At 39.8% G+C, this 14451-nt stretch overlaps 1 protein-coding gene across 5 annotated transcripts in view; it reads right to left on the reverse strand.

The window, feature by feature from the left end:
• Positions 1-13190, reverse strand: part of RMDN2 (regulator of microtubule dynamics 2) — a 48386-nt gene extending 35196 nt beyond the window's left edge. The window contains exons 1-5 of one of the 5 annotated variants that reach the window (XM_088053742.1): positions 13173-13190; positions 11688-12154; positions 5380-5575; positions 4315-4417; positions 564-624 (exon numbers count right to left, since the gene is read on the reverse strand). In XM_088053742.1, coding sequence (XP_087909868.1) covers positions 564-624; positions 4315-4417; positions 5380-5575; positions 11688-12154; positions 13173-13175 — 830 coding nt within the window. In that variant the 5' untranslated portion in view covers positions 13176-13190. Of the gene's footprint in view, positions 1-563; positions 625-4314; positions 4418-5379; positions 5576-11687; positions 12155-12426; positions 12553-12634; positions 12724-12910; positions 12931-13172 lie in introns of those variants that run through there. The other 4 variants (XM_088053744.1, XM_014255944.2, XM_088053743.1 and 1 more) reach the window with 4 other exon arrangements.
• Between the last annotated feature and the right edge of the window lie 1261 nt (positions 13191-14451).

Below are 14451 nucleotides of genomic sequence, written 5' to 3' on the forward strand. Positions count from 1 at the left end.
AGCAGAATTATCTTTTACCTGATAATGTTGATTTGATAAAAAAATATTTACATTTGCAGAGTTTGTTAGTTCTGGCAAGGTCTACTAAACTAAACTAAGTGCCACACTTGGAGAAAAACTGTATGATAAAACAAAAAATTGAGAAGTTAATTCAAGTTTCTGTAGTCCCCTATGTCTATTATTATTACAATTTCGACTATTAAAAGGAAAGGAAAACACAAAATTCAAGGTCAAATGACATTATTTTGTGAATTGTTGAAAGGCAACATAAATGGAAAACTATGGCTTCTCTGAGCAATAAAATAGTAGCTTAAGCAAATACTCTTATCTACGTTTCTTGGTACTTATTGAAGTATGGTTATTGAGTAGTTTCACATGCCATAGTAAATGCTTCACAGAATATTTCAATGTAATTTTTAGAAGCAACTGGTGATAATTGAGTTTCATAAAACTGTGAAAAATATATTAATGACTAATTTATGAAACTTATGACATCAGAGAGGGTTTTTTTTTCTTGAACTTAATAAATGCACACAAGTTTGTAAAAACTTTTTCAAACTTACCACTGGTGACTCTCAGCACTCGCAGCATCCAGCTGAACAGCCTTTTCAGCTTTAATCTTTCCTGTAAATATATGTACATATATATGAAAGTACAATATATGAAAGGGTTTATTGTACTCTTTCACATTTTAGGTGACTCCCAAGAACAAAGCATCTGATTTACTGTAGCAACAAAGAAATTGCTTCCTGTTCTTAGAAACATTTAGATGAACAATGTAACACCCTGGCTTTATTTCATTTACATAGTCATACACTTACATATAAGTATATATAAACTATATATGCAATTTCAGTATTTTCCCTTAAAATCCAGTTCAGATGCAGTTAAATCAGGGAAGGATTGGACTGGAATACCAAAGCTGTCTGGAAGACTAAAGAGCCTTAAAAGCAGGTCAGACAAGCACCTATCAGAAGAACCAGCAGAGCTGTTTCCTACCTTGGATCCAGGAATAAACTAGTTGAAGTTCCTTTCAAGCACAAAGCCTTCCCTTAAGTTCCACTTTTAACTGAATAAAGATGACAGTAGGTGATTTGATCAAACCCACGCTCCCAGTAAGAAGTTCAGATGAGATGCCTGCTGTTTGCAGATTCTCAGCTGCAACCAATTAAGCTGCACTGACATTTCTGTATTGTAAGTTAACTTCATAAAAACAAAGAATAGCATACACAGTCCTCCAACCCAGTGGAATGAAAAATAACCATGGAACCACCGCCAGCTCTCCTGCAGTCTCAAGCCCTCTGCAGCACTTCCAAAAACTGAGATGAAAAAGGCTGCCACCTTCACTTCAATGAGAAACTAAGCCAAACTAGGCTGGTTACTAAACACCTAAAACCCACTTTCATTCCATCATTCTTTATCTCTCCCTGTCTTTTGCTATGCCATTATCATTCATCAGCTGAGGTTACATGCAGTCACAGAATCACAGAATATGGAGTTGGAAAGGACCTACAAAGATCATTGAATCCAACTCCTGGCCTGCACAGGACCACCCCAGAGTCACACCATGTGCCTGACAGCATTATCCCAATGTTTCTTGAACTCTGTCAGGCTGGTGCTGTGACGACTTCCCTGGGAAGCTTGTTCCAGTGCCCAGCCATACTCCAGTGAAGAACCTTTTCCAAATATCCAACCTAAACCTCCACTGACACAACTTCAGGCCATTCCATTGGGTCCTGTCACTGGGCACCACAGAAATCAGTGTCTGCCCTTCTTCTTCCACTCACAAGGAAGTGGTAACTGCGATGAGGTTTCCCCTCAGTCTCCTCTAGTCTGAACAGAACAAGTGACCTCAGCTGCTCCTCATATGGCTTCCCCTCAAGTCTCTTCACCATTTTCATGACCCTCCTTTGAATGCTCCCCAATAGTTTAATGTCTTTTACATTGTGTCACCTGACACTGTCCCCAGCACTCAACATGAGGCTGCCTCAGCTCAGAGCAGAGCAGGACAATCCCCTCCCTTGCCCAGCTGGCCATGCTGTGCCTGATGCCCCCCAGGACAGAGTTGGCCCCTCCTGGCTGCCAGGGCACTGCTGGCTCTTGTGCAACTTGAGAGCAACCAGGATCCATGGTGCTGCTTCCCAGCATTTCATTCTCCAGCCTGTCTGTACACGCAGGGTTGTCCCATCCCAGGTGCAGAATCCAGCACTTTCCCTTGTTGAACTTCATACGGTTGGTGATTGCCCAGCCCTCTGATTTGTTGAGGTTTCTCTGCAGGTGCTCTCTGCCCTCAAGGGACTCAGCAGCTCCTCCCAGTTTTTCATCCTCTGTGAACTTGCCCTGTATCCCTTCCAGTCCTGTGTCCAAGTCATTTATGAAGATTTTGAAGAGCACAGGGCTGAGAATGGAGCCCTGTGGAACCCCCCTAGTGACAGGTCCCCAGTCTGATGTCACCTCATTCACTGTAACCCTTTGTGCCTGACCTGTGAGCCAGTTGCTCACCCATCCCATGATGTGTTCATCCAGCTGTGTGCTGGACATTTTGTCCAGAAGGATCCTGTGAGAGAGAGTATCAAAAGCTTTACTGAGATAAAGATTACATCGACAGGATTCCCCTGATCAGTTAGGTGGGGTACTTTGTCATAAAAGGAAATCAGGTTTGATAAGCAGGACTTTCCTCTCATGAAGCCATGCTGCCTTGTGACCAACAACTGCATTGTCCTCCAGATGTTTTTCTATACCTCCCAGAATTATCTTCTCCATAACTTTACTAGGCACAGATTTTTAGGAATCCAGCTGGAGCAGCAGATCCTACACAATTTCCAAGTTGACTGGGAATTGATCATTTTTGCAGCCACAGTCCTCCAGTTCAGGGTACTGATAACCCTTTGTTCCGTCATCCATGTTGAGGACAGAGGCAAAGAATACATTAAACATCTCTGCCTTGTCCCTGTCCCCGTTTGTGAACCAACCACCCTCATCCTGTAATGGGCTGATGTTATTTTTGCACTGCCTATTGCCATTAACACATTTGAAAAAATTCTTTTTATTGTCCCCCAAAGTTCTGGCTATCTTCAAGTCCAGTCACTAGTAAAAGCAAAGGATCCAACAACAGAATTTACTGTTTCCATTTACTTTGTGTCATAATCCTCACTGCACACTAGGATTTATGTACAAAGCCAAGTTGTTACTAAAGCAAAGACAGTATAAATTAAGTTGCTAAGGCAGTGCAAGTCTTCAGGAGTATTTAGATGACAAAAGGATTGGAAAAAGAAAGGACCTTGAACAAATTGAGATTGTCTGTGGAAGACGTTACAACAGCATGAAGGCATGACACTACATTTAAAGATGACAAAGAACAGCTGACACTGCATTTTCAGTGACATTGTCACTGCCAACAGAACAAAAAGTCAATGAGAGGTGTCACAAAAGACAAAATAACCCAAACTTGGGTTACACTTATAAAACCTGATTTGGTGCAGCTAAAAAAGAAGGGGCAATGAAGAGACAAAAGAAAGAGAGAAGTACTCCAAGATAAAGGCAATAAGGATTATTTTAGAACAGTGCCTTGACTGGAGGAGAGTGACACAGTGTAGAGAAGATGTAAGTTTTAATATAATAAAAAGAAGGCCCAAAGTAAAAAGGGAAACAAACTGTTCCTCTAGCCAATATACATCCAGACAGTGAAAGAAAGGGCAATGCTTTTAAAAGCAACCAAAAAAAAAAGTACTATGATGAAGAAAATTAAAATCTTGTGGAGATAAGCTGTCAAACAGGACACATGGGAAGAGATGTCTGGAAGCAGCACCAATCGTCACAAACGACTTCTGTTTCTGGTCAACAGTTCTTCCAGATTCACGAAGTTTCATCCCTGCCATCACCACAAAAGAGGCTGCTGATATGCACGAGTGCTCCTTGAACACAGGAAGCAGAAAAACAAACCCTGACCCCGCCTCAGCATTTATTTATTCCTCTTGCTCTCCCAAAGACATAATTAAGAGACCGTGGTGACAGCATCTGGGAGTTTTCACATCTGTTTCTCAACAAAATACAGGATTTTAAGGCAATCTGCAGAGACAATAGCCTCCAAATTATGACCCATAATACTCTGCCACTGATTTTGGATCTCTCATTGAGGAAAGAATTAACTGAAGTTGTAAACTGTGGTGGTTTACTGCACAAAACATTATCATTACAGTACAAATGCTCCCATTTATTGGATTGCAAATTCCTTATATTGGAAAACTTAACCAAAGTTCAGAGCATGTTTCACTACATTCAAATGACATTCTTCATAAACAGTTTTCCTCTTACCATCAGTTACATATTTCCTTTTCTCCTCATCATCAGTAGTCATCTCAAACAGATCTCCATAAGCACGTGCAAGCCTCCAAAGAAAGTCCACACAGTTTTCATACTGAAAGTAGAGGACAGCTACATAATTAAACTCATCAGAATGTGATTTAAACAGTTTACTCCCACAATGCTTAAAATTAATAACATGCTTAAAGCAAGTAATAAGAAGATGGCATAATATTTTGTTAATTTTCCATCCTTCTACATAATACTTTTAGTTCATGTGAGAACCAATTGACTAATTTTCAGTGAACAAGAGAATACAGCTTTTGTAAACACCCTAGACTGTCTAAAGAGGTTTTATTTTATAAATCAGTTTAAACTTCTTTTAATATACACATTTACAAGGTAATCCAGTAAAGCACAACGAATCCCTGAACGAAGTGATGTGTATTTTCTTTAGGGAAGCCATAAGCACCACACTCACACACAAGATCTCATTTATCTTCCTTGGTATTCCAATATTCAGATGAAAACAAATTCAGAACTAATGCTTGCCAAACCAGAATAAAATGGTACACTGAACTGAGTACTGCACATCAAACCACCTTTAAATTTTATCTGGAGTTACATATGGGCCCAGTAAAGTCGAAGGAAAAATTCACATGAAGGATATTAGAAAGGTATGAGCAGCCTAGATGCTCATAGTTTGACAACAGTAGGTCTGGTTACTACCTAATTCTACAGGATTCTCTCACACAGACTATTTCAAAACCAGGAGAAGTAAGTATAATTTACATTGAAAAAAGCCCATGATTTTTCTTTGTTTTATGCAAGAATTCTTATGTCAAACAAATTCTTAAAGTTATTGAATTAGAATGGGATATAAAATAGTAGAACTCTTATGCCCACACAACATGAATATTGACACCACTTTGAAATACTGCTTTTTGACTGTATTTTAAAATTATGCTTGAAATTTCATCATCCATTTCTATGTGCATTTTAAAGCTTGTATTTAGTTCTCAAAAGCAGTGTAAAGTAGAAGTTAATAGCAACATAATATTAGTTTACCCATAATACCTTGTCATCTTTCTCAAGCAGCAGTCTGAAGCCCTCCTTTTTATCATCCTCTGAACCCTTGTGCAAATTGTCCACCTGCTGTAAAAAGTTAAATAAGTCTTCATCTTCTTCTGATTTCACCATGGCATCAAGTGATTTCATACATCTCTTTTCTTCCTCGGAGTCTGCTTCAGAATCAGTATGAGCAGTAAGGTAACTAAAATCACAGAAAATAATAACCATTACTTTCTTTTAAAAAAAAAGGACATTGTTAAATTAAAAAGCAAAAAATTCAGAGCACAATTTATCCCAGTTGTCCAACTTTAAAGGATTTTTTATTAATGATATCAAGCTTATTGGTATTATTACAAAACCCTTATCTTCAAAGGCAGAGCACAGTCATATTCCAAACATAACAGGTAAGTAATTATACTGTCCTGCTGCCTAATACTCCATTAAAAAAATGCAGATATATATTAGAAACACATGTAGCCTTGTGTTTCAAATGCAGAACATTTGAAATCATAAATGTGTTTTAAGACATGCTCTGCAACCCTGAATAGGCCTCTTCAACTCTTTACCTCAATTTCCCTGGTTTTTGAAAGAGGAATGAGCTTACTTACCAAAATATAAATGCTATTACAATCCTTTATGCAATATTTTCTTTAACACTTTTAAAATCTAAATACAAGCCAATAAAAATAACACCATTGTTATAAATTCCTTATTTCTTCTGAGCATTCTGAAGTTCGGAGTATCTGAAACTGAGCTTATATCAATTCATGATGATTACTGCACAAGTACTTAGCACAAGGTGGTCAAGGGCAAAGAAATATTTGCAAAAGCATAAATATCACACAGAGATAAGCAGGTGGCATTACTGTCCAAAGTGCTGAGAATACATTAAGGTACTCTGATTTCAAAGAGAAGCAGCTGATGGCATTGCTTTTAAGAAACAGCCTTTTGCTTATGGACTAAAAATGGACAGATAAGCCTCATTTTTCTGCATTTCTACTTTTGAAAATACTGTTCTGGGGAGAAGTAATAATGTAAACCTATCAGCTGCTGCCAGGTTCAGAGATTTTCTAAATGGTTTCTCCGAGTATGAAAAGCATGGAATATACTATACACATTAAGTAACTGAATAAATGAAGTAGGCCATGACAGCCAGACTATATAAAATCTATTTCTTTTTTCAGAAATATAAGCAGGACAGAATGCTAGCAGTCAAAATGAAGGTTATTAAACATGGCTTTCAAATATTTTGTTTTCAATATGTTGCTTTCAGAACAGATCAGTGTATCAGAGCAGATACATTTACAGCTGGCAAATGAACAAGTACAACTGCTTATGAAGTTACAGAAGTGCTAGATGTGGCATGACAGTTTTGCTGCAAAATTAACCCAGTGACAAAGGAATGAGGAGTCAAAAATACATTTGGATAAAATAATATATACACAGACCATGTGTATATATTGAAAAATGTCATGGAGCAGAACAGAGTTGGGAAACTTCATATGTTTATACAGAGTTGTTTTACATAATCTTGATGATGCCGAAGCTGATGACACATCCTGTGCTCTATCTTGTAGAGACTATATTCAGTCACTGAACACTTATGTGCATTTTCTGAAGGATGTTAATAAACACAGCATATTGTTCTTTCATAGTTTTTCTGAAGCAGGCAGAGAAATATATCATGGCTGCACTTGTAAGAGCCAATCAAATGTACAAGGGAGTTCCTGGGGAGCGGCACAATCTTTTAGCACCAATACAAAACTCTATGACATGAAGTATGTTTGGAAATTATCTTTCCTCACATGGTTTAGATGCTCCATTCTCCCTAATTAAAAGAAAAATGCACTGAGGATCTGGGCAATTCCCAACCCAAAATAAGGGCACTAGATAATATAAAAGAGCAACAACTAAGCAGTAAAGACAATATCCTTAGTTACAGGAGTTTGGGGACTGCATCAAAGGTTACTTAATCAGGTAGATATGAAGATGAGGAATCGGTGTTTGGAAATCAGTGTGGATGTTGTATTCTTTGCCTTTGCTGCATAAACATCTGCTAAAATTTCTATGATCACCAGTGTTAGATAACAGATAAAACTGATTAGTAGAAAATTCTATAATTGCATTTAAATACGCAAAAATATAATGGCTGGATGACAAATACAAGGTTGGGTTGACACCCAAGCCCATTGGGCTGTTAGTCCAAACAAGCCCAGCAGATTTCCAGCAGCACTATATCAAATGTTATGACAGAACATCAAATTGAGGCCAAACATCAAATTCACATGCCATCAGGTAAGTCATATATTTATTGGGAGACTCATAGAAAAAATGTGAAATAGGTCACTATCTAACAGATCACGTAAACCCATAAGGACCTAATTACAAAACAGCAGAGAGGGCAGGATCATTTCTCAGCTATTCCCTGTCCTACCTCCTCTATTTACCTGCTTTATGAACCTTCAAAAAATTTAAATGTGGAACAGACCCTCTTAAATGTTGATTAGAATGTCATAAATTTCAATTTAATTGTTGAACAATATCTGCCTTCAACAAAGCAGCTAAAAGTCTTACACATTTATCCATTCTAAAGCACTAAAATCAGTACCGACACAAACAGAACTGGAGAGTCTTCTTAATAGAGTTTAAAAACTCTGGGACTTTAAGGACTGATAACACTCCTCAAAAAAAGAAATAAACAGAAAACAAGGAACAGTCATTATAGTTTGTTTTACAAATATTTCATACAACAGAAATCTGCAATTTTACCTGGTATTTTCCTGCATCTGTTTTATCAGATGATAAGCAGAAAAGTGAGTATTTACAAGTGATAAACACAATATTTTGTGATATATTGATCAATATTTGAGAAAATAGAAGCACATTAAAAACATGTCTAGAGTCAGTGCCAACTTGTTTTCATCTTTACTACCAATAGATTTTAAATCAAAGAAAACCAGTGCTAAGAATGTGAGGAGCAACAATCAACTGATAGGACCCAGCTGCATCACAATGGACTGTTCAAAGTTCAAAGAACAAATGGAAAGTGTGAGCGCTGGAGACTCACCCCACTTTGGCTAAGCAGCTCAGTAAATCCCAGCATCTAGTACCAGATAAAAACAAACCCTGGGCTACATGGTGTAAAACACCCCTGTGGTATAAACACACTTGGGTGGTTCAAAAACTGTGTGGGGGTGTTCGCAAATTGGCAGACATTGGGCCTAGCCAGGTATCATTTGTTCACAACACTTCTGCTTTTAGACAGAACAAATATCATCTGTCGTCGTCTCCCTGCCAACTTAGAAAAAAATCACAAGCTGACACAAACACCTCATCTGCTCTGGCTAATTCCACAGAAAGGTGATTATAGGTCACAGATGGATCAGGATCAAATTTTCACTGTATGATCCAGCAAAGTGCATATGCATCAGTAATGATAAGTGGCTTTCAAGTTTGTCAAATTGGATTTTAGGCCAATTGAAGGCTGCATTTAAAAGAAATGAACAGCAAAACAAATTAGAAAATGCTAAGTGATAGTTAGAAGCAGGCAAGGGAAATTTTTTTCCCTGTTGACTAAACTATTTCAATGAAAAATTATAAATAGAACATCTGTCAGAGAAGAATTTACTGCAGTGAATCTTTCTGGTGCCTGATGCCAAATGCAATTTGAAGAGCTTGGATGCTGGGCCAGCTGAAGATGGGTGCTGAACATGACACTGATTTCCATGGTTCATCACTGCCATATCAGGGAGGAAACAGCTTGAAAATCACAAAGAGGAGAATTCGGTGACATGGTCCATTCCAGGCGATCATCTAGACACAACTTATTGTATTTGTAAATGAATGAGTGCTTGTTACAAATTCCCAAACATTAAACATTGAAGCTTTTACTACAACATTACTGGAACTGAAACAAACTAAAAAAAAAAAAATAGTATACAGAAAAGCACAGACTAGAAACCACAGACTCTTTACCATTTAATGTCTCATCCATTCAGTACACCTTCATTCAGATTGTCATTATGTAAAAATATAGTTCATTTATTAAAACACATATACTATTTCCCCACTTACAGAAATACATAATTTTTGCAAGGATAAACAGAAAGCTTCTCTTCCCAAGGTGTTGAATACAAACAGTGACATTGAGAACATACCTAGAGCAGATCAAAGCAGTGAGGGCCTTGTCAGCTTCCAATATTCAATGAAAAAACTAGGTAGTATTAAAAGCTTTTCTGGAAGAAGTTTATAAACCTGTAACCAATGTATTCATCCAGCAAAAATCCATAACACTCTTCTGATTAGTTTATCTGTCAATTCCCAGCATCTACCCATTTGTCAATTAAAACCAGAAGTGCTTAACTCAAGCAAAATCCTATCTTCTAGATCATGAAATTACTGCTGAGGCAGTGAAACACATTGCACGTACTTCAGATGGTAGTACAGAAAGGTGAAAAAATGTTTTATCAGTAACAAAGAGCAAATTTTTTTTTCTGTAGTGCACAAACACTGAATGCACCATTGTGTGTGGAATTCACCACAGAAGAAAAAAAACAATGCACATGGTGTAGCACCCACAGCATATGAAGTGGTGATGTACAGTAACTGGAAAAAACCCAAGTGTTGCTATTGACCCTCCTGGCCATGCACCATAGTCATTAAAGTAATAGAAGACCCCAGAAAAAGCTATATATATTGCAACTGTACATGTTAGGATTAACAACCTATTTGTAAGAGGAAGAAAAAAAAATACTATTTAAATAAATGAAATCAAATTTTCTCAACTTTAGAGAAGATAAGAAAAACAAGCACATCAAGTACAAGGTGTTAATAGGAAAAAAGCCCACCTCTTTTCAAAAGGGGTTGAAAAATAGCATTAGGAAAGGACATAGCCAAATGACTAATGCTAACTATAACCTTGAATTATCTTCCTGGCTCCTGACTGTACACAAATACTTGTCAGAGAAGGTCTCTCTTAAGGACACACTCAATGCTCTTGCACACTATAATCGCTTGTATTGGGTCACCACATCAGCTTCTTCGTCACACAGAAGAACCTGAACACACAAGTTTCCTCAGCTTGTTCCCAAAGAGCAACACATCACTCCTGATCAGAAAACAGGATTTTCTCAAATGCTACGTGTGCAATAACCCCTGCACTGCATCTGTGGACCTGGTAATTCATAAACTAGTCCCTTTGCCTTATTTGCATCTCTGAATATTTTATTAATAACATGAAGGCCTATGCAAACCAACCAATGGATAAAATAATCTAAGAGAACCAAGATGTTTCCACACCAGATGAAAGAGGAATGTCATCGAATACTTATGCCAATCCTGAATACTTAAAATAAAGAACTGGTTCATAATAGAACTGACAGGTCTTAAAATATGGTATCAAAATATAAGACTTGTGAACCATGTGGGCTGGGATATAACACAAAAAAAATTCTGCTCACAGGAACTGAAAATGAATGTGGAGAAACTCTTAAATATAGAATTCCATTAATATGCAGCGTGTTAGCTGTCTTCAGAATATTACAGTTAGTTAAAATATTTTAAAGAGAAAAGGTGACATATGATAGGCAATTTTCAGACATAATGCTGCCTACACAGACGTGTAAGACATGCTGAGAAGTGGCTCAAAAAAAACTCAGTTGCTATAAACATAGTATTAGTAAATTGCATATAAGTATCTAATCTGATTATACCAAAACAAAGTTGTAATTACAGGAGATTAATGTCAAGACAAAAATATAGTGCCTCTCCTGAGCCACCAGAAAGTGTATACAGCAGCACATATACATAAACATTGCCATTTGTACAGAGGTTCTGCTCAGATGTAGCTTCCATAGTATATGATGCCTCTAGGCAGAACACTGTAATAACTCATCTGTGAGGCTGATAAAAACCAATTATCAGGAAAAGCACATGAGCAATCATACAGTTTGAACAAACTCTGTCGAAGACACACTTTGCACTAGAAGCACTTTTAAAATTACACCATTATTCTGAACTTTGCCTCTCATTGCATAGCTATGTAGCAATACTGCATCGGTGTTACCACACTCTTAAAAAATAAATAAATCTGTATTATGCTTGGCACTAAGCCAACTTCAACCATGGTGCAGATTCAGAGATAGTCACCAAGAATCTTCTCTGATCTAAAAACCATTAATCTGAACATTTGTATCCTTTTCCCAGAAGTAAAAACCTATATTAAACTTTTAAAGGTCACCTGTTTACAGTTTCATATAGGTAATGATGCAACTTGCACTGCATGTGTACAGTAGAATATACAATTATTAACTCACCCTCCTTCACTTTCTGCCTCCTCAGAGCTGGTAGTTTCTCTTGCACCAGAAGCTGTCTCTGCTTTCCTCCGCCTTGTTGCTCTGTGTGATGGACTAACTCTCTGAACATCACCTTTTCCTTGAAGCTCATTTCGAACAAGCTCTTCAAGTTTTGGAATAGCTTCTTTCAGAAATTCCACCTCTCTCTTCAGTTCATCTACACTTAGTAGCAGGCCGTTCAATTTTTCTAGTATCTGCAGTTGCCTTCCATGTAAAACCATTACTGCTCCTTGCTCATTAGGAGCCTCGTTTTGCAAGACTACAGAATTAATTCTGTTACCTATATCCTGGAACGCACGTATGCGCACAGCTGCGCCAGACCTTCGGATCTTGTGGTACCAAACCAGTACCAGGCTTAATCCAGCAGTCCCTGCCATTATTCCCAGTATTAGTCCTTTATTTTCGAAGGGAGACATTTCTGCACGCTCCTAGAATTGTGAGACAACAATAACAGAGTTTAAGATGTTTTCCCCTGCTCCGCGCAAGCGACTTGCTCTGTTCTGAAATCACGAAAGTGTAAAGCAGGAAGAACTGCAGACACAAAGTTACTCTTTTTGCAGGTTCTGCAATACAAGGCAGCAAAAACAAGACGAAAGTGGGTTTGGGAGTGTGAAGGGGGTTGGCACGCGGGCAGGACCGCAGCCTTCACTCTTAATCGTCCCGGCATCGGGATTTGTTTGTTTTAATGCGAGAAACTCACATAATCGTATTTTTCTCCACCGCAGAGAGGCGGAAACCCGGCTGTCAGGCCGAAGCGCCGCCCGGAGGGGCGTCACGCCGGTCCCCAGCCCCGCCGCGCCGAGGGGCAGCCGGAGCCCCGCGCTCGCCTCCCGCCGCCCCGCAGCCGCCCCAGCCCCGGCCGCCCCGGCAGCGCCGGCCCCGGGCCCAGCGCCGCCCCCGCTACGTACGTACGGCCGGGTCGGGCCGGGCCGGGCAGGGAGCAGCGGCGCGTCCGGCCCTGGAGCCCGCAGCTCTCCCGCCGCGGCACAGGGGGCGGCGATACCCGGATCGAGGGGGCCGGGCCTCGGCCGCAGCGCCGGCCGGGCCGCCCGGGTGACGCGCCCTGCCCGCTGGAGGAGGGATTCCCGCAGCGCTGGGAATCCCGGCGGGCTGCGCCGCTGCGGGACGCCGGCTGCACCTGCCACGGACACGGCTGGAAATGCGCCGTCCTAGGGCGAGTGTACCTGCTTGTGTGTCTGTCCTCGGTACGGTGGCCGCTCAATTTCACCGATTTAACCTTTTGCTACTTCCAGGCCACAGAGAAATTGTGTTTCCACTGCACTGGTGGAGACCTGAAGCTGCAAAATCACGGATAAACCCCGCCCCGTTGCCGGGAAGACGGGCAGTCCCGGCACAAAAGCTTCGTTGCAATTTAAGCCATCTAAGGGCCCAAAGCTGGTTTCACCAAAGTCCATTATAGATTGCCCAGAGTCTGGAGGAACTTACCATAGAATCATAGACTGGTTTGGGGTGGAAAAGAGCCCTAAACGCCCTCTAATTCCAGGCCCCCTGAGGAGGGCAGGGACACCTTCCACTAGAACAGATTGCTCAATGCCCCATCCAACTTGGCCATAAACACTTCCAGGGTCAGGGCACCCACAGCTTCCCTGGGCAATCTGTCCCAGTGCCTCACCACCCTCACAGTAAAGAATTTTTTACTAGTGTCTAATCTAAGCCTACTCTCTTTCAATTGGAACCCATTTCCCCTTGTCCTGTCACTCCATGCTCTTGTAAATGATATTGACCCATCTTTCCTCTAAGTTCCCTTCAGGTACTGAAAGTCCACAATTAGGTCACAACAAAGCCTTCTCTTTTCCAGGGTGCACAATCCCAGTTCTCTCAGCATTTTTCGTAGGAAAGGTGCACAATCCCTCTGATTAGCTTGGTGTTCCTCATCTGGACTCATTCCAACAGATCAATGTCCTGTCTTGGGGACCCCAGAACTGGATGCAGCTCTGCAGGTGGAGTCTCACCGGAGCAGAGTAGAGGGGCAGAACTTGGATTTATCAGAGTGTGGGAGGTATTGCTCCTGTGCCCCATCTGAAATCACTTTTACTGGTGACTCTCACAAGGCTCTCCTTTGCCCTTTATGACAAAAGGTCCCTATATCTGGCCTTGAATGGAAGAGGGATCATTACAGACAGCCTGTTCTGACCATTTGTCTTCCTGAAGGCTTGTGGAGGGCCAGTGCACAACATCCTGCCAGCATTTACGGGCATAAAACTCATGTTTTTATGTGTGAGGGCTTAAGGAAACCATTATGGAAACCACTGTTTCTGTGCAATGGAAAAAGCTCTTCTACAGCTGAAATTGTCCTCAACCATATCAATCAGAAACAAAGGAACACAATTCTTAAAAAACATACTAATTGCCTTTAAAAAGTCAAGAGAGTACTGTTCAAAACAAAAAAGTACCTAAAACAGGTACTAAGAACTCAAGAATTTTCAGTCTTAGTACAAATTAGCAATTGTAAATCAGTCTAATGTCTAATCATCTTCAAAGAATTTAGTTTAAAACAACTACAGCTCTAAATTAATTCTTCATTAAGAATCTGAGGATGAAATTACCCTTATGAGACCAAATTACAATCTACAAAGGTAGAAATTTGCTAGAATGAAAAAATGAATACTATTTCAGTATTTTACAGGTTTCCCAGTTACAATACATCAGTAACAAAATGTATAATCTTTTCATATGTTTGTAATTTGAAATTTTTAAACCAAGG

The sequence above is a fragment of the Pseudopodoces humilis genome, chromosome 3 (assembly GCF_049639895.1).
Source record: "Pseudopodoces humilis isolate 2021_Gansu_Grassland_sample_001 chromosome 3, ASM4963989v1, whole genome shotgun sequence".
Lineage (NCBI taxonomy): Eukaryota > Metazoa > Chordata > Aves > Passeriformes > Paridae > Pseudopodoces > Pseudopodoces humilis.